General features: G+C 40.7%; 1 protein-coding gene across 14 annotated transcripts in view; it reads right to left on the bottom strand.

The window, feature by feature from the left end:
- Positions 1-26,513, bottom strand: part of dock9b (dedicator of cytokinesis 9b) — a 143,160-nt gene that overhangs the window by 67,268 nt on the left and 49,379 nt on the right. For all 14 annotated transcript variants that reach the window (XM_037536544.1, XM_037536553.1, XM_037536552.1 and 11 more), the window contains exons 2-9: positions 25,777-25,893; positions 19,444-19,533; positions 17,350-17,432; positions 13,705-13,774; positions 11,721-11,816; positions 9,777-9,911; positions 4,441-4,615; positions 2,064-2,119 (exon numbers count right to left, since the gene is read on the bottom strand). In XM_037536544.1, the coding sequence (XP_037392441.1) occupies positions 2,064-2,119; positions 4,441-4,615; positions 9,777-9,911; positions 11,721-11,816; positions 13,705-13,774; positions 17,350-17,432; positions 19,444-19,533; positions 25,777-25,893 (822 nt within the window). The remainder of the gene's footprint in view (positions 1-2,063; positions 2,120-4,440; positions 4,616-9,776; positions 9,912-11,720; positions 11,817-13,704; positions 13,775-17,349; positions 17,433-19,443; positions 19,534-25,776; positions 25,894-26,513) is intronic.

Below are 26,513 nucleotides of genomic sequence, written 5' to 3'. Positions count from 1 at the left end.
GGCACTGAGAGTGAGAAAGTAAGAGAAATAGAAAAAGAGAAAGACAAACAGAAAGAAAGGAAGAGTCTAAGAGGCAGATAGAAAGACAGAGAGAGAGATACAGGGAGAGCTATACAGAAGGAGAGAGAGAGAGAGAGAGAGAGAGAGACAGAGACTCAGAGCAAGAGACACACAGATGCAAAGAGCGAGAGAGAGAGAGAGAGAGAGAGAAAGAGAGAGAGAGAGAGATGGAAAGAGGTAGATAGAGCCACAGAAAGAAAGAGACAGAGACTAACAGAAGGACAGACAAAGAGAGAGAGACAGATGGGAAGAGAGAGACAGAGGAAAAGGGAGAGAGTGAGAGAGCAAGAGAGTTATAAGAATAGAAGTCAAAAGACATCTGGTCAGTAACAGCCTTTAAAAGACGCAGTTTGTGTGTGTGTGTGTGTGTGTGTGTGTGTGTGTGTGTGTGTGTGTGTTTTCCAGACGGTGATTATCTCAGCGTGAAATGGCTGGAAAACATTATCTGAGAGGTGCATTCACACAGACCAACCTCACAGGTGCACACAGACACTCTTATCAGCAGAAGCACACAGGCTTAATTGCTTATGTGAAGGGCTGCACAGAGCTGGTCAGCTCAAATAGAGCAGCTACAGTTTCTAAATACACTCAACCCTCTGCGTTTATATTAGGGACATGAATGATTAAGTGATTCATTGTTAACCCACAAATAAAACAAGTGCTCTATCAGTGGCATTCATGAAAAAAACGAAGTTAATTTAATTTTATTTCATTTCGACTGAACAACAGCCTCTATTTGAACAGATGAGTTTCTCATTAAAGATTCTGAATAGTTCACTTTGGGGCACAATAGGCAATTAGCTCCAAATAAAAAAACATATTTATTAGCCCCCCAGTTTTAAAATGAGTACTGGTAACTTTACAGGAGAAGGAAAAAATGTACTTTACTTTTAATATAAGTCAATGGAAACAGAATGTTTTCCAAGCCATTTTGGGCTGTTTCTTTTGGTCCATTTGTCATGAAATTTAACTGGCTCATCCGCGTCTTTATGGACCTTTCTTTGTGCACTGGTGCACAGTGATGTTGGAACAGGAAGGGGCCGTCCCCAAACTGTTCCCATAAAGTTGGGAGCATGAAATTGTCCAAAATCTCTTGGTGCTGAAGCTTTAAGAGTTCCTTTCACTGGAACTAAGGGGCCGAGCCCAACTCCTGAAAAACAACCCCACACCATGATCCCCCCTCCACCAAACTTTACACTCGGGACAATGCAGTCAGACAAGTACCGTCTCCTGGCAACCGCCAAATCCAGACTCATCCATCGGATTTCCAGATGGAGAAGCGTGATTGGTCACTCCAGAGAACACGTCTCCACTGCTCTAGAGTCCAGTGGCGGCGCTTTACACCACTGCATTCCACGCTTTGCATTGCGCTTGGTGATGTAAGGCTTGGATGCAGCTGCTCGGCCATGGAAACCCATTCCATGAAGCTCTCTACGCTGTTCTTGAGCTGATCTGAAGGCCACATGAAGTTTGGAGGTCTGTAGTGATGGACTCTGCAGAAAGTCGGTGACCTCTGCGCACTATGACCCTCAGCATCCGCTGACCGCTCTGTCATTTTACATGGCCGACCACTTCATGGCTGAGTTGCTGTCGTTCCCAATCGCTTCCACTTTGTTATAATCCCACTGACAGTTGACTGTGGAATATTTAGTAGTGAGGAAATTTCACGACTGGACTTGCTGCACAGGTGGCATCCGATCACGGTACCACGCTGGAATTCACTGAGCTCCTGAGAGTGACCCATTCTTTCACTAATGTCTGTAGAATTCCAAAGAGTTGCACCACCATTCACAGGTGGATCAACCAAAATGAAAACATACATAGTATGTGAGCATTTAAGCCTGCAAAGGTGATTTCAGCTTCGCACAATCCTCACGAGCTTCGTTTCACTAAAAGTGTACTGAGGCCTTTAATGGCTGAATAATGATGGTCAGTTATTAGTCGAAGGAATTAGCCAAAATTTACATTCCCAGTTCATATGCATGTGAGCATGTACATGGTACCTGAAAACTGTCCTGGAAATTCCCAGAAGAGATTTCTGGCTTTCCTGAGTCGTCGTCTATAAAAGAGCAAAACAGATCTTCAAATTAATAAACAAGTAAACAAAACATAAGCACAAAAACCAACAGTGCAGGTATGGATATCACCTCTCACTGACAGTTACACTATGAAATCAGACTCCCACCACAGCATCCTGTGCTCTGATTGGCTCGTTTGGTAGCAGTGGTCAGAGAGGAATGTGTCGTCTCGTTTTCATAACAGTGTTAAAGCCCTGGAGTTTAAGAGATGTTAAGTGTTACAGACAGTGAGGTGTGATATAGAGAACAGGTTTACATTGTAGGCAAATTCTAGCAACACCAGGCTGGTGTTAAAAAGTATGGGTGGTCCACCACAGAGCACATACACACACACTTGAGGCACACCCACATTATCTACTAATATAAATACACAAGTGAGTAGACCCTTGCGGTTGAGACTAACTCAAACAAACTCAAACTCTCCTGCACATGTAACAACATACAGAGACATGCTATTCCATTATATCCAACCCCTAGTTCTCTCTATAAAGCACAGGGTAGGAATTTCCGAGGAATGCTATCATACAGGAAATCCTAGGGAATGAGCCTGAGACCTGTGGGGTATTTACAGTGAACTCCAAAATGATAAGCAACCCTTATTAAAATGAGCTAAAATCAATGTATTAAATAAATCACACGTGAATTATTTAAACTGAAACCTAAACTAATGAGTATGTTGCATATTTCTATTTCTTACGCTGTTTGGAAAAAAGTATTTTATCTTGAAAACAGATTAAAAAATAAAAAGGTTTATGCATATTTCTGCTTATTATCTGGTTTATGTCAGGCATCGTGAAAAGCTTATGTAGTTGTCATGTAGGGATGTGCATTCAGAGTCATTTTCATATTCAAGTTCATTAAACCAATCCGGTAAACTGCTGGGACTGAAGAAAACTTGAAAAAACTTGGCCAAAAATAATCAGGGATATAAGCCTACCTTTTTAGGTGACAGCACTGGTTTTGCACAAATCTACAGCAGCACACAGTAAGCGTGTTTACATGCTCTTAATAATCTGATAACTGCAGAAAATCAGACTTTGTCAGTAATCCAATCAACATGTTTACATGCTCCTGAATAATCAGATAATAGGGCAACTCTGCATCTACATGAGTCAGACAGTAAACAGACTTCTGCTCTGCAACCAGCCAATAAACTCATAGAAGACAACGTGATGAACATGCGTCATCCAGGAGATTAAAATATTAATATTTCTATCTTTTATTTCACATTTGCTTTTAGCGCTGCTCCAAAAGATTTACTGCGTCTCGTGGCAACGGTGCTCGCTTATTTTCGGTACTGCAATCTGTTGCACACAGAGTTTCCATGCTCTGAGAAATCTGATCACTGAGCTAAAATCCAGCCTCTTTATCAGATTTCTATATTGGATTTCGAGATCGGAGTATTGCGTGTACATGACCATTCGAATAATCAGAAAACTACAGAAATCCGATTATGATAGGATTGCTGAGTGCATGGAAACTCAATGAATTGTAATGAAATGCAACAAATACCCGAAAAGTGATGTCAGCATTTGAATACTAGCACCTTGACCAGTTAACCGAATACTCCTGCGCCTGTCTCTAGTGTCATGAAGCCTTATGAACACAGCGCTACAATAAAGTTTAGGGTTTAATATACGTTTAATATTATGACGCATTTAATGTTGCTATTCTTTGTACTCTTATTCTAACAGACAGACACAGAGTTAGAAAAAAATGTCCACGTCTTGGTGCCCTCAGGGTGGCCAAAACTACAAAAAACACACATAAACATACTCACACACACACACACACACACACACACACACACATATACACACACACGTGCAAAAATACAGTAAACAAATAAAGATGATAGGAAGGTGTCAAATTGAGTTTTTAAAAATGTATTTCATACCTTCACACTATTAAAATAATATAGTAATATAGTAATATATAGTAATAATATAAAATAATAAAATAGTTAGTAAGTAACAGCATTAAAATACTGTCACTGTCAGAACAAACGGTACAAACATTTTCATCTTTAAAACAAAGTTAATGTAATATTGGAGCAGTTAATGTAATATTGGAGTATTTCTACTGCTCCGTTCATCATGATATTTTAACATAAATAAAAAGGCTAACTGGACCTTCAAATTAAAAACAAACAAACAAAGGTTTACAGCGATGATGTGTTTGTTCTCTTATTGGATAAAGAGATGGGGTTAGCGTAATGGGACAAATCAAACACCTTCACAGGCTGACTCTGAGCATACTTTGGTCAGCTATGGTCAACACACACACACACACACAAACACACCGTCATGTAGCTCTCCGTTCCTACGTTCCTGCATGGCCAATTCAAAGCTGGTGTGCAGGATCTTGTTGAGGGTGCTGATCCAGTCGTCCATTTCGGCCTCGCTATCTGCAGCCAGCAGGTATGTGCTCTTATCCTGCATCTTCAGCTCGAAGGCAAACCGTCTCACCTTAGTGTTCTACAGCACAGCATACACACACACACACACACACACACAATTAACACAAGCCTTAGATACACACGTCACTGTCAAAACAAAAGCTCATATTTCTGTTTTTGTTTAATTTATATTTCATTTTCGTCTTTCTTCCTAATGTTTGATTTGCTTTTATTAATATAAAGCACATTCAATTGCCTTCAAAAGTTTGGGCGCCCCTGGTCAAATGATGATTGTTGAGTTTCTAAGAGAAAAAAAGTTAACACATCCTCGACGGACAACCCACTTTAAACACATTTTAATGCGCAGGTATTGTTTATTTGCTGAATTTAACATACTGGAAAAAGAAAAAAAATGCACATTTTAATTTACCTAATTTTTTTTTAAAACAATTTCATTTCAATTTACAATTTTTGTTATGTTAAGCTCAGCAAATAAACAGTACTTGTGCATTAAATGTGTATGAAGTGTGTTATCTGTTGCCCGGCTCGAAGATGCTCGCAGACCACACTTGAGTCAAAAGGGGTTTATTGACAAAGGGAGGATCCAAAATCAAGGTCAGCCAGTCCAAGGTCAAAAGCCAAAATACATAAATAGTAACCACATGGGAAAAGTCCAAAAAGCAATGTCCAAAATCAGAGACAAGGTAAAATCAGAAGGTACAACAATACTGAAGGGGCAAGGCAAAAGAAAAGGCTCATACATGATACAGCCATCAGACAGAATAGAAGGCTAAGCCAAAGCCTGGGCTTGTATACTAAAGTAACAAGCATATGGAACAAGGAGCAGGTGTGTTTAATCAGTAATTAGATGAGGCAGACCCTTGTAGAGTCATGTGATCTGGAGTGAGGTTCTGGGTAATGTAGTGCAGAGGTTGGGAGGCAGAGACAGCGGGAATGGAGGGAAGCATGACATCTGTAGAGGATGTGTGACTTATTTTCACTTAGAAATCGAACTTTCTGTTTACTAAAATTAGCAGAGAAACGTCATATTTAAGGTTGCTCCCTGTAGGGTTTATACACGTATTTCACTTAGAAACCCAACAGAATATAAACTGGCCTTAGTGCTCAGACTTTGGTCTATGAGTCTATATAAATAAAGTGGTTCACAGGCCAAGTAAAAAGCGTGCTTAACTTTAACTCAATTTTATTGGTTATGAAACAAGATTTTGGAGATTTTATATTGATCTGTTCATCACTGGATGTGCCCACAATGTAACACATGACTGGCATATTCAACTGTTTAAAAAGCACAACACAAGCCATTGATGTGATTGTGATGATTTATATCTCACTCTCAAAACACTCCTAGCACTCCTGCAAAGAGTGAACTTCCTAAACTACTATTTATCATCTACATCACCTGGTGAAAAAGATTAAATATCTGACTGCCAGCGCCGGCTGAGCACCTGTCATATTAAGCTGTAAATATTTGTAGAAGAATGCTTATTTGGAAAACATGGTGAACATACTCAGAGTTCCCAAAGACAAAATACACATACCAACGGAAAACTTCAGTGCTTTGTTCTTTCAGGAGGGCCAGAGCAAAAACAAAGCAAAGGAATGCAAGCTCTCTCTCTCTCTCTCGCTCTCTCGCTCTCTCTCGCTCTCTCTCTCTGTCTCTCTCTCTCTTTCTCTGTCTCTCTCTCTCTCTTTCTCTCTCTCATTCTCTCTCTCTCCTTCTCTCTCTCTCTCTCTCTCTCTCTCTCTCCTTCTCTCCCTCTTTCTCTCTCTCTCCTTCTCTCCCTCCCTCTCTCTCTCCTTCTCTCTCTCTTTCTCTCCTTCCCTCTGTCTCCTTCTCTCTCTCCTTCTCTCACTCTCTCTCACTTTCTCTCTCTCTCTCTGTCTCTCTCTCTCTTTCTCTCTCTCTCCTTCTCTCCCTCTTTCTCTCTCTCCTTCTCTCCCTCTCTCTCTCTCTCTCCTTCTCTCTCTTTCTCTCCCTCCCTCTCTCTCTCCTTCACTCTCTTTCTCTCCTTCCCTCTGTCTCCTTCTCTCTCTCTCTCTCTCTCTCTCTCCTTCTCTCTTTCTCTCTCTCATTCTCTCTCTCCTTCTCTCTCTTTCTCTCTTTCTCCTTCTCTCTCTCTTTCTCTCCCTCCCTCTCTCTCTCTCCTTCTCTCTCTCTTTCTCTCCTTCCCTCTGTCTCCTTCTCTCTCTCCTTCTCTCACTCTCTCTCTCTCTCTCTCTGTCTCTCTCTCTCTCTCTGTCTCTCTCTCTCTCCTTCTCTCCCTCTCTCTCTCTCCTTCTCTCTCTCTCCTTCTCTCTCTCTTTCTCTCCCTCCCTCTCTCTCTCCTTCTCTCTCTCTTTCTCTCCCTCCCTCTGTCTCCTTCTCTCTCTGCTTCTCTCTCTCTCTCTCTCCTTCTCTCTCTCTCTCTCTCTGTCTTCACACATGCACACTCAGAGGAGGAGACATGGAAAAATCTGACCCTAAGGCAGACTGGGTCAGTAGGAACTGGGAACTGGGCTGAGCTTTGTGTTCTCTCTGTAACCCTGTCAGACCAAGCCCACCTGCCTGCAGTGCTGACCATCCATACATAAACAAGCACACACACACACAGCATATGACTGGACTTCAAAGTCAGTTCAGTGTGATTAATGATGATTTATATGCCTATTTTAGCCACATAAGTCAATAGATGTTATAGATAGTGGCGCATGAACTGCTGTTTTGATTCAGTCCTAAACAACAGCTATAGAAGTGGCTCCATGGGAATACTGAGAACTTTTGTTCTGGCCAAGAGATTAAGGAGTTGGACGAACTGCAAAAATTTGTGCGCCATGGTCAAATGACATGTGTTGATTTTCTATGTGAAAATAAGTGTAATATAAAACACCACACCCTCTACAGAGAACACTGTAGAACAATTTCACATGTGCGTAAAAATCCAAATTCTGAATTAAGGTTTTCATGAAAACATGATTTTTAATTTGTTCCCTGTAGGGAAGTGAACTTATTTTCACATACAACAACAACAAAACATCATTTTTCCAGTCAGTTTTCATGCGACCGTAAGTTTTTTGTTCAACATATTTTCTCGACGCATTTTGTTTTTCTGGGGTTTGAAAAGGCGAAGGCAATTAAAAAGAACCAGTAGTGCTACATTTAAAATGTACTATCACAAACTAAAAACACTACTGGGTCATTCTGCAGAAACGTCCACCTTTGTGCCCCCAGATGCAGTACACCTAAAGACCTGTTAGGGTTTGTTTATTTATATTTTTAAATAAAACAATAAGTTATTTTAACAACTACACCTTCTTCAGCCTCAATTTAGCAATACTGGTTCTTAAACCAATCATATAGAATTCCAAGCACCACCTTAGTGCTCGTCCTCACAGTCACATGTAAAGGGTGAGGCCACATTTTGAGGAAATGTTTATCAATTTTAACTGCAATAATCTATATATGACTATGAAATATATGATTTAAATGACATAAGGAAACAAATGCCAAATAAATATTATAAAATATTTAATAAAAGATGTGGCCCCCAGGAGTCGTGTCACTGGTTTTACACTGATGACATCACTCGACTTCTTTTTACCTGTTTTCTGAGGATCTATGAGGAAAAGCACATGGTGAGTCCACTGAGTCTCTTCACAGAGTCATCACAGATTTTCTCATTCAGCTCATGATTTGAAGTCACTGGTGTGACCAACTTTATTCTTAGGAAATTGTATAAAAATAAAAGAATACAAATGGATTAAATTACATATTTTAGTGGATATTCCACTAAAGGTAGTTTGCTACCTTTCTGATGTGTAATGCCAATGACGATTGGTAACACCAGTGACTCCTATGGATGTGGACATTTCTGTAGAATGAACCTACAATGCTTCACTAATTGATCTAATCTAGATTAATTAAAGTGGACCAATTAAGTTCAAAAGCAGTCTGGAGACACCACTATGTCTATTTTTTTGGATTGTACACTATAGTTGCTTATAGATTGCGTAAAGTTGTTCAAGTTGTTGACAAACTGTCGAGTACAATGCACAATGGACAGGTCACCAGCCCATTGCAGGGCAGACAGACAGACATATCCATTCACACACACTCACGCCTAGAGGCAGTTTAGCATGTCCAATTGGCCTGACTGCATGTAACTCGACTGTCGGAGGACTGTAATTTTTCTGATAGATATGAATAAACAAGTAACTTTAGCTTTAACTTTTTAAATAATACATGCAGCTGGTCAGCGATTTTTAAGTACAGATAATATCAGAAAACCAGTGACATAATATAATGTAATTTTTCACAACAAGGCTAAATAACATTATATTGCCCAGTTCTACTGTCTATATACAGGATAGTGTATCATAAACAAATATAAATATGGTCTAATCTTAAAGGCCTGCAATTTCAGTTGGCTTGTAAACTGGATTAAATCCTAAAAATGATACTAATAAAAGAGGTTAGTTTGTTTTGATTTATTATCTTTTGATTATCTTCTGAAGTCCTTGATCAGAACTAAATGCAAAAAACAGAGGTAATCGCAAAAATAATATCTGGAACACAAGGGCCTCTGAAAAGGGATTCTCCCTCTACAGTTTTTACCTGGCACAGTGTCCATTTAGAGCTGTTTACTCCTTACACGTCTAACGTTGTCTTCTGATGGACTGTGGAAGCCGTCCAGTTGATGACAACAGCAAAACATAAGAGTGCAGAGCGCTGAAGTCACAACGACAGCAAAGTCTGCCGCACTTAGGAACATTAGAACAACAACCATCTGCTTTGAAGGCGTTTTTATGGAGGAGAGGATATTTTTACACTTTACCCAAGTAGTCTGGATCATGGAACCACTTCAAAGGAATGCCCAGTGGCATAAACAAGGGTTATTCAGGGAATAAAACAGCTTAAATGTTCTCAGCACCTATTTTAATATAGTTTATAAAAGTGCGACAGTTTTTAATATAATTATTTTTGAAGAATCTCTCCCCTACTCTCTCTCTCTCTCTCTCTCTCTCCTGAATCAGGAAAGCTGGAACAAATGGAGCACTGAATCATTTTCTCTAGTTTTTCTCTAGTCAAATGCACATTATAAGTTCTTCAGAGTTACTTTAATACATTTTTTACTGTTGTTCCCTAAGGACAACTGATTTTTGCCAGTAAAATGTGGACTAGTTCTCAAAGAAGCTTAATGTCAAGCCCTGTATTATGTACAGTAGCCCACAGTGATGGTTACCTGCACCACCCCCATGCAGGAGTCAAGAAATATGGTCCCTTTAGGCTCTTTGGAGATGTTCTCATCCTTATAGAAGTTCAGATTATATGATCCATCCCCCAGCTGGGCCAGCTGGAAATATCTTCTCTTAAATGACTGGAGGAGGAGGAGGAGGAGAGAGAGAGAGAGAGATGTAAGTTACATAAAAATAGTAAATATAAACACAACACAAAAATTCTAAAGATAATGCTGGGGAAGCTAAAAGCGTGGGAAATGGATCAGGAACAGGAAGTCAGATTGCTCCCACTTCTCTTCCTGCCAGTACTGTTGAGTGAATGTTGTGTACTGGGTCCAGAGGGCGGCACGATACAATCTAAAAAGTGCATTAACGCGACAAAAACAATTATGGGTGGATAGTCTGAGGCAGAACGGTACAACAACAAATGTGGTGCTGCATAGCATGCTTACTTTCACCTACAGATGGCCTGTGATGTGGGCTGTGTCAGTATCGTAGGACTGAAGGCCTTCAGGGTATCTACTGAGGGCCCTCCATCTACGTCTTTTATGCAAAGGTGCATAAAAAACATGGAAAAGCCAGAAATGCCAAAAAATGCCTAAATATTGCAAAAAAAAAAAAAAAAAACCCAAACTACAAAATGTTTGGATGCTTGGATGAGACAGAAAAGCTTTGTGATAAAGGAGGAATGTGAGAATGGAGTAGCAGGAACAGTAACAGGATCGAAAGTCTGGTGATAAACGTGGCAGCAGATCAAAGATCTGTGTCCCCATCTGCATATATCACACCAAATAGACTGGCAAATTAATCCACCACTGATGGTGGCCCTATTTTAAACATACTATTCAGCACAGCACTACGTGAACAGAGACAGCTGCGTCTGGACAGACGTTCCCAGGGGTTTTGTGGGTGACGGCAAAGTGGGACAGTGACAGCAGCTGTGCTACAGTCATGTACATTTAGCAGAGGGCTGTCAAAACTGTTTTACTGACAGCTAATTAAGCAATAGAATACGAGAGGAAGTGTGTTATCACGAAATAAAATCTCAGCTCTGATAACATTCGCCAAAGTGTAGTCTAAAATCCGGAGTCGGACCAAATCAGACTGAGCCATAAAACTGCTGCAATATCAGGTTCAGCTCAGTTTGGTCAGTTTGTCCAGATCAGTATTAATGTTGTTTTGTTCCAGCCGGTCTGTGAAGCTTCTTACAGCCCGTTTAGTTTGGCGAATGGTGTTGGGTTCATTTCTGGCTGATTCCAGGTTGTTCAGCTGTTCTTCTGTCACAGCTGCCGACTGAAAAGCTGCTCAGTGGTGACGACAGTTTGGGAATTTAGTGTCGTCTCGTCTTCAGAGTCGGACCAAATCGGCTGTCGGTCAAATGTGATCTTAACAGTGTCGTTTTCTGTTTCTGCGCAAAGTAAGAAGTGAAAACATTCAAATGGCCCGGGCATCTCCTACAGCTGTCAAAGTAGTTGCTTAGCAACGGCATCTTAGAGGAATGATACAGCGTTTGTGAAAAACCGTGATGCCATGGTGAAATAACAGCACCGTTAGACGCCTCTCAACCAATCAGCTTGTGTGGCCAGAACTAACTGTTGTATAATAAAGGTTTAAATCCCTCCACACACAGCGAATCCCACCTTATACAGGAGTGTGTCACGTTACCTCGGGAAGTTGCACATAAGATGCAGATGATGGATTAATACTGATTAAGTTACATTTTCTTTTACAGACTTTTCAGAAACTTCAAATTAAAACGCCATTAGCCCAACAGAGTCGGCTCAACAAAGACAGAATATCTTCAGTATAACAATTTGTGGATAGAAATAGAAACAGTGCATTCAGTGGAATTACACTGTTAATTATTCGAGAAAATAATAAAAAAGGCCTTAAATTCAGCTCCTGAATGGACACCCTTTGCTTGTGTGTAGCTGTGTGAGATTACTCACCCTCATCGTGACACTAATGGCACTGTTCATATTGCCTTTGTAAAGCCAACCATGTTTGGCCACACCTCCTCTCTGAGAACCCAGAGATGCTGCGTCCTATAGAGACAAGAGAGGAACCAGCCACTTAACAGAAGAGCATGTAAACATGCATACACAGAGAAAGGAAGAGCCACAGAGAGTCAGCGAGAAAAAAAAAGAGATCGTGAATTCTCCAGAGACGATTTTTCATTCCTATGTGAGAAAATCCGAAGGACTTCCTCTGTATTTGAACAAGAAATCTCTCCACTTGACCTGTCCAATTATTTATACTCTCTAAAGTATTTTATCTCTGAGTTACAGCATGCAGACAGCCTATTCCTGAGCTAGCGTGCGGCCGCAAAGGCAGTTGTGTAGATCAGTGTTTCTCAGTCCTAATCCTCTCCACTCCTGCTCTGCATGTTTTAGCGCTTATCCTGCTCCCCACACAACTGACTCAACTCATCAGCTAATTAATGAGACTTTCCTGAGTTCAATTCAGTGCATTAGAGCAGGAAAAATACCAAAGCCAGACACTCTGTGTGATTTTAGGAATCTTCGTCTGCATATTTGAGTCGCCTGTTGTTTAGAGCTAAAACTATTTTAACTAATCTGCTATTTTTATGCTCACACTATATGAAAATAATTGGCCCAACTGCAATACCACAACATGGGTGCCCACACTCTGTCTAAAACAATATGCATGTGTGCCAGGTGCCTAAACAATATGTGCAGCTAAAACAATAACATATAATATAATATATATACATTTACATGTATGTGGGTCTTGGACTATGTTCATGTTACAAGCCTCGCTCAAATCCGATCTCTGTCACACGATGGTTCACACTCGTTTGACTCTGAATTAAGTGATTCAAATCTGTCACTAATGTGGACGGACCTGTTAAAGTGAAAGTAGCCATGGTAACACTTGTTAGACGCTTGAGCTACATTCACATTACAAGCCTCGTTGCTGAAATCCGATTCTTTGCTCAAATCCGATCTCACTGACACGGTGGTTCACACTCGTTTAGGTAAGTGACTCAAATCAGTCATTATTGTGAACGAACCGGCGTCCTGAAATGAACCACATGAGCTCCTCCTACTCAGTAGCGTCACGTGACTGAATCACTGCATCATCAGCACAAACTAACGAGCAGAACGAGCTTCGCTGAGAAGATCATTAACTCTGATCAGCTCTCAGCTTCATTATATTAGAGCCAGACGAAGGAGAAAAAGGTGAGATGAGCTGCTTTTCCACTGTTTACAGGCTTTATTTTCTGTATAGCACTGCTGCCATGGTAACGTTGAATGATGGCACACGAGTAGTGGGGGAAAAAAGCATATGAATTCCGATCTGAGGGTCACATTAAGGTCATATGGCCACAAATCGGATACGTATCCGATCTAGGACCATATATGAAAGTGGCTCAGGTCTGATTTGAAAAGATCAGATTTGCGTGTCCACACAGCCCTGAAAACATCAGATCTGAGTCGCACTGGGGCAAAAAATCAGATTTGAAGCCTTGGTGACACTTGTTAGAAGCTTGGATGTGGAATTCTGTGAAGATGCTTCAGGACAGTCTGCCACCACTAATTGTAACTTCTTGATTATTTTATTTTCTCCAGCCTACAACAGACCAGCAAGTAGAGAGAACCACTTGAACCATGACCAAGCTCTCTGTAAAGCTGGTCAGTCCTGTCAGAAATAGGTATGATGTTGCTGAAATGTGGGAAAGTCCTTTTCATTCCCAGCATCCGACCACGCGATGTGACTGGCTGTTTAAACAGGAAGTCCTGGTCTTTGAGGTGGACAGACGCTGCTCTGCTTGTCGCCACATTCGGGAAACTAGGCTGGTTCAGCCAGAGAGCCATTTCACCACATCGCTCACCACACTTCTCCCTCTCTCTGTCTCTCCCACTCTCTTTTTTACGGTTCACAGTGGAATCATGGGTAATGCTGATGTACCTCATCTTTGTCTGCATCCTCATCCACCTCGAACACATGAGTGGGCAGCTTCTCCGGCCGAGGAACTTTACTGCAACACAATAACCGCAAGTTTGAGAGGTCAGAAGAGCGATTATTATTAGTTAAAACACAATAATACAAAAAAACAGAACCTCCTATGTGTGTGTAAGTGATCAAGCAGTGGTTATGGGTCATGCTTTCCATGCTGTAAAATATTACTCGTGCCATCTGTGGAGGTCATTGTAGAGCTCATATCCTCTGGAGGAAAGGCCTGTGCTTCTTTCAATGAGCATCTACAGCGCTGTATAAGCTCCTCTTATACAAGCTATGCTTTATTTTACATTAATGTTGACCAGAACATTTTCTTGGCCCAGTGTTGGGTGGTATAAAATTCAAGATCACATTATTTCTTACATTTATTACAGTACAACAGTACAGACAGTAAGTACAATTACATTTCCCAGAAAAAAACATTCCTTTTCTTCCTTACATTTTCAATTAGACCTTCAAAATAATCGTTTCAAATTGCAATGGCCATGACCAACTTCATAAACATGTAACGATTCTAATTCATCATAAAAAGAATGTCTTGCACAACTGGGTTCAAAACAAAAACGGCTCAGAAAACAGAGTTCAGCTTGTTTTATGAAGACAGTTTACAAACTTGCTCTGTTAATTCTGGTTTAGATGATCAGGCTGTGATTAATCCTCATGCACATGCATATTAAAGCATGATGTTTATGGCTAACAGACATGGGCACACCACTTTGAGAAAGTAGTGCTTTACGAGTACTAAATACCCCGTAACAAATGTTTTTTTAGTAATACAGTCCTGTGTGAAAGTTTTAAGCATCTAAGCACATTTTTAAACAGTTGGCCTCAGCAGTGAGTTTATCACAATATACATTAGAATAAAGTCGTATTCATAATTCAGATAAACAGAAAAACAAAAAACAAGAATTTCGTGGGTCCATATTTTTCCTGGACACCTTCACAGCCGCCACAGAGACTCGTTAATATCATCAATTACATCATGAGCTCAATTTACTGAGCACTGATTGGTCAAACCAGGAGCTGCTTTTTAACTACATATAATACTGGACTTCCTCGAGGAGCGGCTTGGAGATGGGTCAACACACACACCAACATCCAGAACATCACTATATATATATATATGTATATATTCTCAGCAAATAATCACAAACTACACAAATAAATAGATTTTGAAAAATGTCTATTGGGTGCCCAAGACTTACGCACAGTACTGTATATTTAATTATAATACACACAAAAGTAAACATATTCAGAAATATATGTGATAACCACTTTACGCCAAATGATCGAGCTGGAGCAAGCATGACACAACTCCAGCAAGACTCGCATGATTTTGTTCCGACACTGGAAATTTGTTGGTGACAGTGAAACTGTTCGTGTGGTGTAAGGCCGGATTTCACTAAATCCACTAAAATGTTTGTGTGTGAAATGTTCCAGCTAATGAATGACAAATATGCTCAGTCTGTCTATGAGAAGAACGTACGAGCTAATCTAATCTAATTTTTGAGTGTGCTATAGCTGGCCTGCTTTGTGCTATCCGGACCTTCTTGGAGCAGCCCTGGCCTGCGCTGTGCTGCAGCATGACGATACTGTACTGTTTGAAGAGGAAGAGCTGTGTTGCTATTGTTGTACAGAAATGTGCTTCCTGATTTGGCTCCATCTCTAGGACCTCAATGTCAACACGGTCGCAGTGCAGATTAAGGACAGTGGGCCTCATTCACCAGCCATTCTTATGATTCTTACAATGTTGGCATTCACATGTTTTCTTATTTGGGATCTTATTTGTTCTTATGGAAGAACAGAATCTGCACACTTAAGAGCACAAAGGTGTGAACAATTCTGTGGTTTAAGTACACGCGATGCATCTGACGTACACTTTAACTTTTAACTTTGATGTAAACGAATTCAAGAAAAACCGTGGGAAGATATTGATGAATGAGGCCCAATGATCACATCAGTGAACGTTCAGAGGACACATACACACAAATAGGGCAAAGGACAGGAGACCTTTGCATCCTTCAATATTCTTCAGTTGCTCTCTCTCACCCCCCCCTTATAAAGGCCCAAACTAACCAAACCAACGAAAAAGAGCTAATTATAACTATGGTCACCTCACTGTCACCTCACTGTCACCTCTAGTTTTGTCTCCTGTGAAAATGTTGCACCTGCATTAAAGGGAACAACTGTGCATAACAGGAGCTGCAGCAGTAAACACTAGAATTCAATAGTCACCGAAATAGCTCAAATAATGTCTGTATAAAAAAAACACTAAAACTTGCTCAAATAGCACCCAGGTCTTCATTAAGGTCACCCAGACTTGTGGATGTGAAATAGAACACAGCATGACTTAAAAATACAAAGGAATCTGAGCCAGGATTGGTCGTGTTTTGTGAATAGGAGGCCTGGTTTGGTCTGAAATGGCTGTCCATAGAGGAAAAGTTTTTATTTTCAAAGTCTTCATTTTAATAACTCGCAGTAAGTCACACTCTGCTGCAAGTCTGCACCAGTTAAATGAGGACCTGGATGCAGCTTGAGCTTGATTTAACAATGTTAGCAATGAAGCAAGACGTACTGGCATTGGCTGATTGACTATATCTGAAGTAAGTGAGAAATTGGATACCAGCCAAACCATTCCTTAAAGCAGAAACCAGAATATGCAAATGAAAGTAAATAACCGTCAGCTTGGTGCTGCATGAAATCTCATAACGCTACTAGGTAAAAAAAGGCCAAATAAACGTAAATGCTTGTATGAAAGTGAATTGAAATGTCTGGATGCTGAATGCTCATAATTACATGATAAAAAGTTCAGGTCAATGAAATGAGTTGAATATTTTTTCATGTTGAGAATGCACTACTCAAATATTCCATCCATCCATCCATCCATTTTCTAAGCCGCTTCTCCGTCAAGGTCGCGGGGGGTGCTGGAGCCTATCCCAGCAGTCTTCGGCACTCACCAACAGGCTGAGGCGTCTGACGGCCATCGGTGAGTCTGGTGTGTCAGGTTCATAGGGCTGGCTTCGCGCTTTGGAAATTTCATGCAACTTTGGTTGCTTGAAACCTACATTGTAACTCACACCTTAGCCGCAAAAGTTGCATGCAACTTCAACTTCGTGAAGCAAGTCATATGAAGCAGCCAATCAAAAGAGTGATAACACATCACATCAGCATGTTAAACAACACACTTTCAAACCAGCGCTTTCACTGGATCAGCGGACAGGAAAATAAAACGATGGTTTACTGGGTGGTTGAAAAGGAGATCCTGAGTGATTTTATGCAAGTTTGGCAGTTTTATGTTTTGTCAGTTTTCTGAACCACAATGACAAACGTGCTTATTAAAGCCCACGTTTATGTATCAAGCTGCCTTAACAAGACAGTGAATACTAACAGATGTTTAAATGGCTAATTGTGCCATATAACCTGCGAATTTGGCTAACTGGTAGAGTAACTGAATGTGCTGCATGCAACTTTCATTGCTTTTGGATTGCTTCTTGTAACTGTCAAGAAAATGCACAGAAATCACAACATGCAACAAGATGCATGGAAGTTTCACCATTTAAAACCAGTCTAAGGTTGTCAGAGGTTAACTCTTACTTGGGCAGCTGACGGAAGTCTCCAGAATAATCCTCGTACTTGTAGTTAATCACATGCCAGTCTGAGTTGTAGGTCTTGATGCACTGTGGATGAACGAACAAACATGCATACAGCATTCATATGTTAAAGGCATGGAACATCATTTTAAACATAAACACACACACACACACACACACACACACACACACACACACACACATACTAAGTCAGACAAGGCTTATTTAGACAACCAATGATAGTCTAATTAGCATAACACCTGAAAGTGTTTTCTGTCAGAAGTGATTTTTTCTGTGTGGCATCTCCACAGTAATCACTGTTAAAGCATTTGGGGTATAAAGACATGCTAATGTCCCTAAGGCACTGTGCTAAAGTGGATAAAATTCTGTTGGCTTTATTGGCAGACAAGTATTCACTGCTCAGCACTTCTTAAAGGGATAAGGTGAAGATTACTGTCTCCAAAAAGCGATGCCTCTTCTTCCCTTCAAATCCGATTAGCAGGAAGAAGAGGGAAGGAGAGAGAGAGAGAGAGAGAGAGAGAGAGAGAGAGAGAGAGAGAGAGAGAGAGCAAGCATATGAGCTGTCAGTCCAGCTCTAAGGATTCTGAACCTAAAGCTGCAGTATGTAAGATTATTCTGTCGTGTTTAAAGAGGCATTACTGAGGCACGATGGGGAAAAAAAACCTAAAATACGGTATGTGTGTGCTGCTGCAAGTCACCCTGTAAGACCTGAAATTAGAGATGCACTGATATCACTTTTTCCCGTCTGATACTGATACCGATAACTGATCCTACTGCATATCGATACCGACACTAACCTAAGTGCTGATATTTATACAATCACAAATACATACACAACTGAGCTTTGCCGATCTATCTATCTATCTATCTATCTATCTATCTATCTATCTATCTATCTATCTATCTATCTATCTATCTATCTATCTATCTATCTATCTATCTATCTATCTATCTATCTATCTATTTCTGGCTTGGTTTAAGAGATGGGCCTCTGCTGCTGAGTCATACAGCTGACCGATGGAGGACACCTCAGGCAGGAATAAAAAATCTTGTTCCGCACTTTGTGTGCAGTTACACATTTCCACCAGAGAGGCCTCCAAATTAACTTGTGTAGTGTAGCTTAAAACAGCCAAAGAGTTCATAAAGTCCACAGGAATGAATAATTCCAGGATATCACATCATCTCTATATAAACATGGAGAGTAATGTTTAATGTTTACTCAACTCACCAAATGAACGTAATATTTCGGTGCTTAAGGCCAAGCGATAAGGACCATATTTCAAAAGGCTAATGTCCTGGGATTACAGAGGCGGACGGTGCGCACAGCGTAGGTTCGGGGCAGATGTGTGGACTCGTGAAAACTGGAAAGTTGTTTGGCTTCAGGCCGGCATGCCTGCAGCTGCTTCTACTGATGTCATCAAGCTCATAAGTGAGGGGAAATATCATTTTATGCTCTGTTCTGACAACAGCCAAGGACCATTACATGGATCCTCACTGACCAGGCATGACCCCGGAGCCCACACACGCTCAGAAACAAGAAAGAATGTGTGAGGCAAAGCACATTTCCTGGAACCTCCACTCGTCTCTGTCTGTCTGTCTGTCTGTCTTTCTATCTATCTATCCATCCATCCATCCCTCATCTGTCTATCTATCTGCCCACTGTCTGTCTGTCCAATTAGATACTATCCATTTACCTTCCACCCTTCACCCATCTTTCTATCTACCTATTAATCTACACGTCCATCCATCCATCCATCCATCCGTCTATCCGTCCATCCGTCCATCCATCCATCTATCTATACCATCCACCCATCCATCATTTATTTATCTATCTACCCTCTGTCTGTCTGTCCAATTAGATACTTTCCATTTACCTTCCACCCTTCACCCTTCTATCTATCTATCTATCTATCTATCTATCTATCTATCTATCTATCTATCTAGCTAGCTAGCTAGCTAGCTAGCATCCATCCATGCCTCCATCATCTATGTGTCCATCCATCCGTCTATCTATGCTGTTTGATCTCAGTCTTATTTGTATGTGTTAGGCGTTATACAGAGCGCGCGAGTCTCTCACCTCCTGGACGAACAGACTGGTGGCTCTCCTCTCTGCTCCCTCAGGGACGGTGGGGTGCAGAGTCCTTCCTTGCCGCTTCAGAGTCGACATCTGCACACACACAGTATTCAAAGGTTTCAGAGCAGCATAGTTTTATCTTCTTCACCGGACTTAAAGAGAGGGATGCATACATGACTGCACACAACTCCTTCAACTGAGCCACATGAGATCCCACTTTTAGCTACTCAGCAGGCCTGGAAAGCATTCAAGTGAACTGAACAGTCTGCAGATTTAGGGGTTAATAAAGAAAAGAAAATGATGAAAAATGCTCGGTTTGTGTGTTGCTAATGGCAGGACTTGATGCTAATGATACCAGTTGCCCATCTATTGCCTCCATGTTTATAATTTCAGACATTCTGTGAGTTTTATGCCATAATAGGATGTCCAGCCTGCCATCCCTGTCATAACAAAAAGACCTAAATGGGCCACTCCAGGCCATGCCTCCACATCAAATTAATGAAACTCCACATCCGGCTCCAGGCATTTTGACACTAGTCCACTGCAAATCATGTAATACAGTGGATTCATTCGGTCCACTGCTTCTAAATGGGTCTTTAAAGAGAGATCAGAAAATGACCTTCTCAGTGAGCTATTTCACCAGATGATGAAGGATCCTGAGCAAACTGTGAGGAGAGTGCTACACTAACAAATGTGTCAGACTCAAATGCTTTAATATGGGGTCTTATCGGTCTGAAGTCACTTATAATGGGGTTGAGGTTATAGCTGCTCAGTATGCAGGTATGTGAGAATGACTGCTGGAGCTCACAGTAACACCTGAGTAAGGGCTAAGGGCAAACTGTTTAGTATTGCAACCGAGCAATTTATTTTTATTCTTTTATTATTTTTTGATGTAAATAATGTGCGTGAATCAAGTACTAGCACCAGCTTATGTGCTTCACATCAGTGCATACATTAACCCTAAAGGCCAACGCAAAAATACTGCTACTTCTGTTTATCTGGCATGATTTCATTGATGTTGCAAAACCATGTATCTCCAAAATAATAACTTTACAGGAGAAGGAAAAAAAACTACTTTACTTTTCATGTAAATCAATAGAACCAGACATTTTTCCAAGTCATTTCGGGCCATTTCTTTTGGTCAATTCATCATGAAACTTACACATAGCACAGCCAAAATGTCCTATATTTACATCTAGTTTGTCTGACAAGCTATATTTATACTATATTAACGAGAAAATACATGAATAAGAATCTAATTCACACACAGGACACACTTTACCATAAAGTACTATAACTAAACAAATGATCCAAACTGCTCTGAATAAGCTTGCATCAAAAAAATTACAGTGTATCAAACAATAAAGACAGCATTGTGCATCTTTTGTGCGGTAATCGCACATAGAAAGCTCTAATTTCTAACATGTGGATATGCTCCACTCTGGCCAGTGTGGACAAGTGCACTGTAACTCCTCCAGCAGTGGTTTTTAAAGGATTTTAAGGGGCCATCTCCAAATTTTCAGGATGGATCATTGGAGGACTTGGTTTGATAAGGTTAAACAAACAATGTGCAAGTGTGAAAAGAATACAAAAAGACAATAACATTGTTTACGGGTCATTCCGCAGAAATGGCCACTTTTTATCCATCTACCCATAGGGGTCACCGGTCAGAAAGGTAACACCAGTGACATGTTTAATGAAAAATGCATTTTACACAATGTCTGCCACAAAGCATCAAACCCCATGTGGTCAATCATGGAATATCCACTAAAATATGTAAATTAATCCATTTATGTTTTTTCACAGTTACCCCGGAATAAAGTCGGTCACACCAGTGACTTCAACTAAAAGCTTCATATGAAATCATGAGCTGAATGAGAAGATCTCTGATAGCTGAAAGACTCAGTGGACTGTGCTTTTCTTCATAGATCCTCAGAAAACAGGTAAAAGGAATGTGAGTGATGTCATCAGTGCGACTTTTATTTCAAATTAAGAGATTTTTTTGTTACACCAGTGACACGACTCCTGGGGACCACAACTTTCATTACATATTTTATCATTGATTATTTTAATAATTATAATTTATTTGGCTTTTGTTTCTTTACGTCATCTAAATCACATGTTTCATAGTCGTGTATAGGTTATTGCAGCTAAAATAGCAGAAAAACATGTTTTGTACTTCAAAATATGGTCTCATCCTTTCCACATTACTGTGAGGGCGAGCTCTTCCGTGGTGCTTGGAATTCTATATAATTGATGTAAAAAACAATATTGCTAAATTCGGGGCTCAAGAAGGTGTAAAATACCTGTATTGTTTTGTTTTAAAACAGAAATAAATTGTAGCCCTAACATGGTCTTCAAGTGTAAAATATCTGTAAATGCTGGGGACACAAAAAAGGACGTTTCCATAGAATGACCCTTTTGTTGCTTGAGGCTTTCAAAACAAAAAAAAAATGTCTGAAAAATGAAAAAATCAGCCATCAGCTAAGAAAGAAATCCGAATTAGCCATAAAATTCACCCTATTCACCATCGGCTCAGCAACCTTATGCGTGTGTGGGCTTGTGTGTTAAAGCAAACGTACTGGACATGAACACTGAACTGTACCAGGACCCTAAGGAGGTTCTCCACTGCTCCGTTTATGGGTGGGGTGAAGTGTGCTAACAGGGGGCTGGGGGTGGGTGGGTGTGGGGAGAATGTGTATGTGAGAGAGAGAAAGAGAGAGTGAGAGCGTGTGTGTGTGTGTGTGTGTGTGTGTGTGTGTGTGTGTGTGTGTGTGACTACCGTACAGGGTTGGGATGAAACAGAATATAGTAGTGGGAATACTTATTCGGAATACAGAAATGAAGTAACTCTGTGAAGAGGCCGTATTCAGAACACAGTTACCTTTACATTGTAAGGAGAACGTCTTTAGAACCTGGACCTATCCCTAACATGAATATTAATACATATCACTGCTGTGGGAACAAAACCTTGTATCTCCATTTTTCAGTTTTTGGCATAGCTTGAAAATTTTTGTTGACCTTTATACTATATGTACATTTCAGGATGAATGGACCAAAAGAAGTGGCACACAAATGACTTGGAAATATATACATACACACACATACATACACACAAGTACACCTCCTTGTTTCTACACTCATTGTCCACTTTATCAGCTCCACTTACTGTATAGCTGCACTCTGTAGTTCTACAGTTACAGACTGTAGTCCATCTGTTTCTCTGATACTCTGTTACCCTGTTCTTCAGTGGTCAGGACCCCCATGGACCCCCACAGAGCAGGTACTGTTTGGGTGGTGGGTCATTCTCAGCACTGCAGTAACACTGACGTGGTGGTGGTGTGTTAGTGTGTGTTGTGCACACACTGCTGGAGTTTTTAAACACCTCAGTGTCGCTGCTGGACTGAGAACAGTCCACCAACCAAAAACATCCAGCCAGCAGCGTCCTGTGGGCAGCGTCCTGTGGGCAGCGTCCTGTGGGCAGCGTCCTGTGACCACTGATGAAGGACTAGAGGATGACCAACACGAACTGTGCAGCAGCAGATGAGCTGTCGTCTCTGACTTTACATCTACAAGGTGGACTGACCAGGTAGGAGTGTCTAATAGAGTGGACAGTGAGTGGACACAGTGTTTAAAAACTCCAGCAGCACTGCTGTGTCTGATCCACTTACCAGTGTCGTACCAGCGCAACACAGTTAGGCGCACTTGTGGCTGGCCAGTGTGTATAATAACATAACAATATATTATATATAAATTAATATAAAAAGTATAACTTATAAAAATGACTTCTTTACAATCAGTCCAAAGACTGAGTAGACTGATAAATCAATGTGATGGCCAGTTACTAATCTCAGTGTTACTGAGCTCATTTGAGGGATGACCGAACTGTATTGGTGCTGTAGGAGCACCAGTGGACTGTTGAGAATTTTTTTAATGAAAAATATTAATAAGTAACAGTAAAGAACAATGTGAGGTAAGGAAAAAGTACAACAGTGTGTCTTATCAGGATGTATACTAATTATATTCTGAATGTGCTCCTTTTTATGTACTACAACGAAATATGTTATTGAATATATTTAATATGTATTGAGTATTCAGCCATCACTACTAAACATTCTGCTAAGGTATTATGATAATGTATTGTGAATTTTAATGTATAGGAGAGGTGATACTTCTCATTCTGGGTGCTGTCCTTGGTCTCTGATTCAGTGGTTCTCTGCACAACTCACAAAACAGACACTAGCTCATATAACAGCGCTCACTCCAAAGGAATGTAAAGGTGTCCAAAAGCAGTGAGTGAGTAGAAGTCCAGTAATAACTCCACCTGGATCTGCAGCACAGAAGAGCTTTAAGAGTTCTTCTGTGACTCACTTTACCTGAAGAAAGCATGATGACAACAGCAGATCATCGCAATTTTGACCATAAGCTTTCATTATACATTCTGCCCAGCTCCACACACACACACACACACACACACACACACACACACACACACACACACACACACACATCCAGATGAAAGTAAGAAAGGGTGGAAAACTCAAGTCTGAGAAAAACATTTGATGATCTCTCATAAGGAAATAGCATTGTTTGAAGGCTGCATGGCAATCTGAGGGGAAATTTGGCCTCTGTAAGTTCAGACAGTGTGGAGATCTCTGCTGGAGCATGAATTCTGTCTCTGTGAGAATAAGCCAAAGCTTACAGTGATCAGTGAGAGGCCTTCCTCTGCTCTAGCAGCTGTGCTAACAGGTTACTCAATGCTCTGGGCCTAAAACATCTGATTAAATACTCTGTGCAAAGAAGACGGGATCAAACAAGTGGATGGACCTGCAGTGAGTAGACAGAAATACGACAGAGTGAACTGTGTTAACTGGCACATGGATTAACCCTTGTGTGGTGTTCAGGTCTGTGGGACCCATTTTCAAAGTTTATCGAAAGGAAAAAATACACAATTTATTATCATTTCAACCCCAGATTCCTTTGCCTTTGTTCATTTTCTGTGAAGAACGTATAAAATAACCCATTTTCAGTGTCTTCACTCTGTTCACCCCCCTCCACATGTGGTGTTGGGCTGAACCTGCGGAGAGTTAAAGTGGAGGTGCTGTGTCCTTCACTCTGTTCTCCTCCTATATGGCCTGCTGCTAGTGTGTGTGTGTGTGTTTGTATATGTCTAAGTGTGTGTGTGTGTGTGTGTGTATGAGTGAGGGTGAACAACATGGACAGGCTGCTGACTGGCTACAGCTGCTAAAGGAGAACCCTATGCTGGCCACTTGTGATATTTTAAACATCTGGTATATTTACATAAATTGTTGTGGATGTATTGATTTAAAAATAATAATGCAGTGGGTTCACCAGGACAGGATAACAAACACATCTACACCACAGAAGGGTAAATTATAGAAGAGTGAACGGAGAAATACACCGATTTCTGCACTCCATACTTCGTACCCTCCTTTGCATCCATTCCCGCCACTCATCTGTCTCTACACCCAGCCTTCAATCTATTTATCTATTCATCCCTTTCTTCCTTCATCCTTATATGCTTCTATCCATTCTTGCATTAATGCATTTGTCTGTTAGTCTATTAGTTCCTTCTTTCATCCATCTAAGTATCCATCTGTCTGTCCAGTGGTTTTGTTCATCTACTGTACTAGCACTACTTGCCTTTCCATACTTAACCCAGTATAGTAAGTAAATAGATGAATGGACAAAGGGAAAAGATGCAAAGGCAGGAATGGACAGATGGAATGGGTGGATAAATTGGTGGAGGATTGGACGCATAGAGGGATGAAGGGAGGAAGGCAGGAATGGATAGAATGGACAACAGGGATGGGCGATATGACAAAAATATCAAGATACTCAAGGACACAATATGTATCATGATATTTTGGCAGACGGAAACAATGCAGTAGTAAGAGCCTCATTTAACGGCTGCTACCAAAAACGATGTGTACAATAATATTTATTCAACATTTCCACATAAACCAAACAAAACAGGACTAACTATGGATCTTAATGAAACATGCAGTTGGTCAGTGTTATTAAAGGATGGGCGATATCCACAATAAGCTCACAAAAGCATATTTTACATAACGGAAGCACAACTCTAATGAACAAACTCACCTCTAATGAACAAAACAAGAAAGGAGGGATGTGAGCATTTAAAGATGATAGGAGGAATGAATGGATGGATCGAACAATGAATAGATGGTTGTGGAGACAGATGAATGGAGGTAAGGACACAACAGATGTACACATAATGCATAAAGGGATGATATAAGGGACAGATGATGGATGAGATGGATGGAATAGATGGAGTGAAGGAGGAATGCTCACCTGAAAGTCGTCGATGGGGAACTGCAGCATGTCCCGCAGAACATCGCTGAGGATCTGAGTCTTTCTCTGCACCAAAACGCTCTCATAGTCCAGTGGCTCGATCACCTTCGGCTTCACCTGACAAGAACATGCGCGCGCACACACACACACACACACACACACACACACAGGTCAGCCTTACATTTCTCCATGTGCAAGAGATAACGAGATAAGACTTTGGGAGAAGGAAAGTGCTTGTAGGGCCGTCATTACTGACTATATTAGTAACTGGGTAATCCATGGTGGAGAGCTGGTCAGGAAGAGCAGTGACATAAAAATCTGTCATGTTGGTGCGGTCACAAAGCTAGTTAACTTGCTTACCATAAACAATAACAATGTGAATGTAAACAATTATATCAGACAGTTTTATGCTAGTCGTGCCCATAAAGTGTAGATAACGTGGTTGGCAGCAGTAGCTAAAACATCAGCTAGCAAGGTGCCTAACTCACCTACCATAAACATAGAAAATGTAAAAGTAAAAATAAATCTATCACATAACTAAAAATCACCACAGCATACTACTACACATCGACTTGTAAGAAAAAGTGTAGCTGATCGGCGTGGTTGGCAGCAGTGGGGTGACTTGTATACAGCTGCAGTCAGCCAAGGAGCTAACATCGCAGTAAGCAACCTACCTAAGGCTGCATCAGCGATGTTATAAAGACTGACGGTCACTGGTTGAAATATGAATGAGAAAG

The sequence above is a fragment of the Pygocentrus nattereri genome, chromosome 30 (assembly GCF_015220715.1).
Source record: "Pygocentrus nattereri isolate fPygNat1 chromosome 30, fPygNat1.pri, whole genome shotgun sequence".
In the NCBI taxonomy this organism is placed as follows: domain Eukaryota; kingdom Metazoa; phylum Chordata; class Actinopteri; order Characiformes; family Serrasalmidae; genus Pygocentrus; species Pygocentrus nattereri.
Note: the sequence above shows the minus strand (reverse complement) of the source record. Positions and strands in the feature narration are given on the sequence as shown.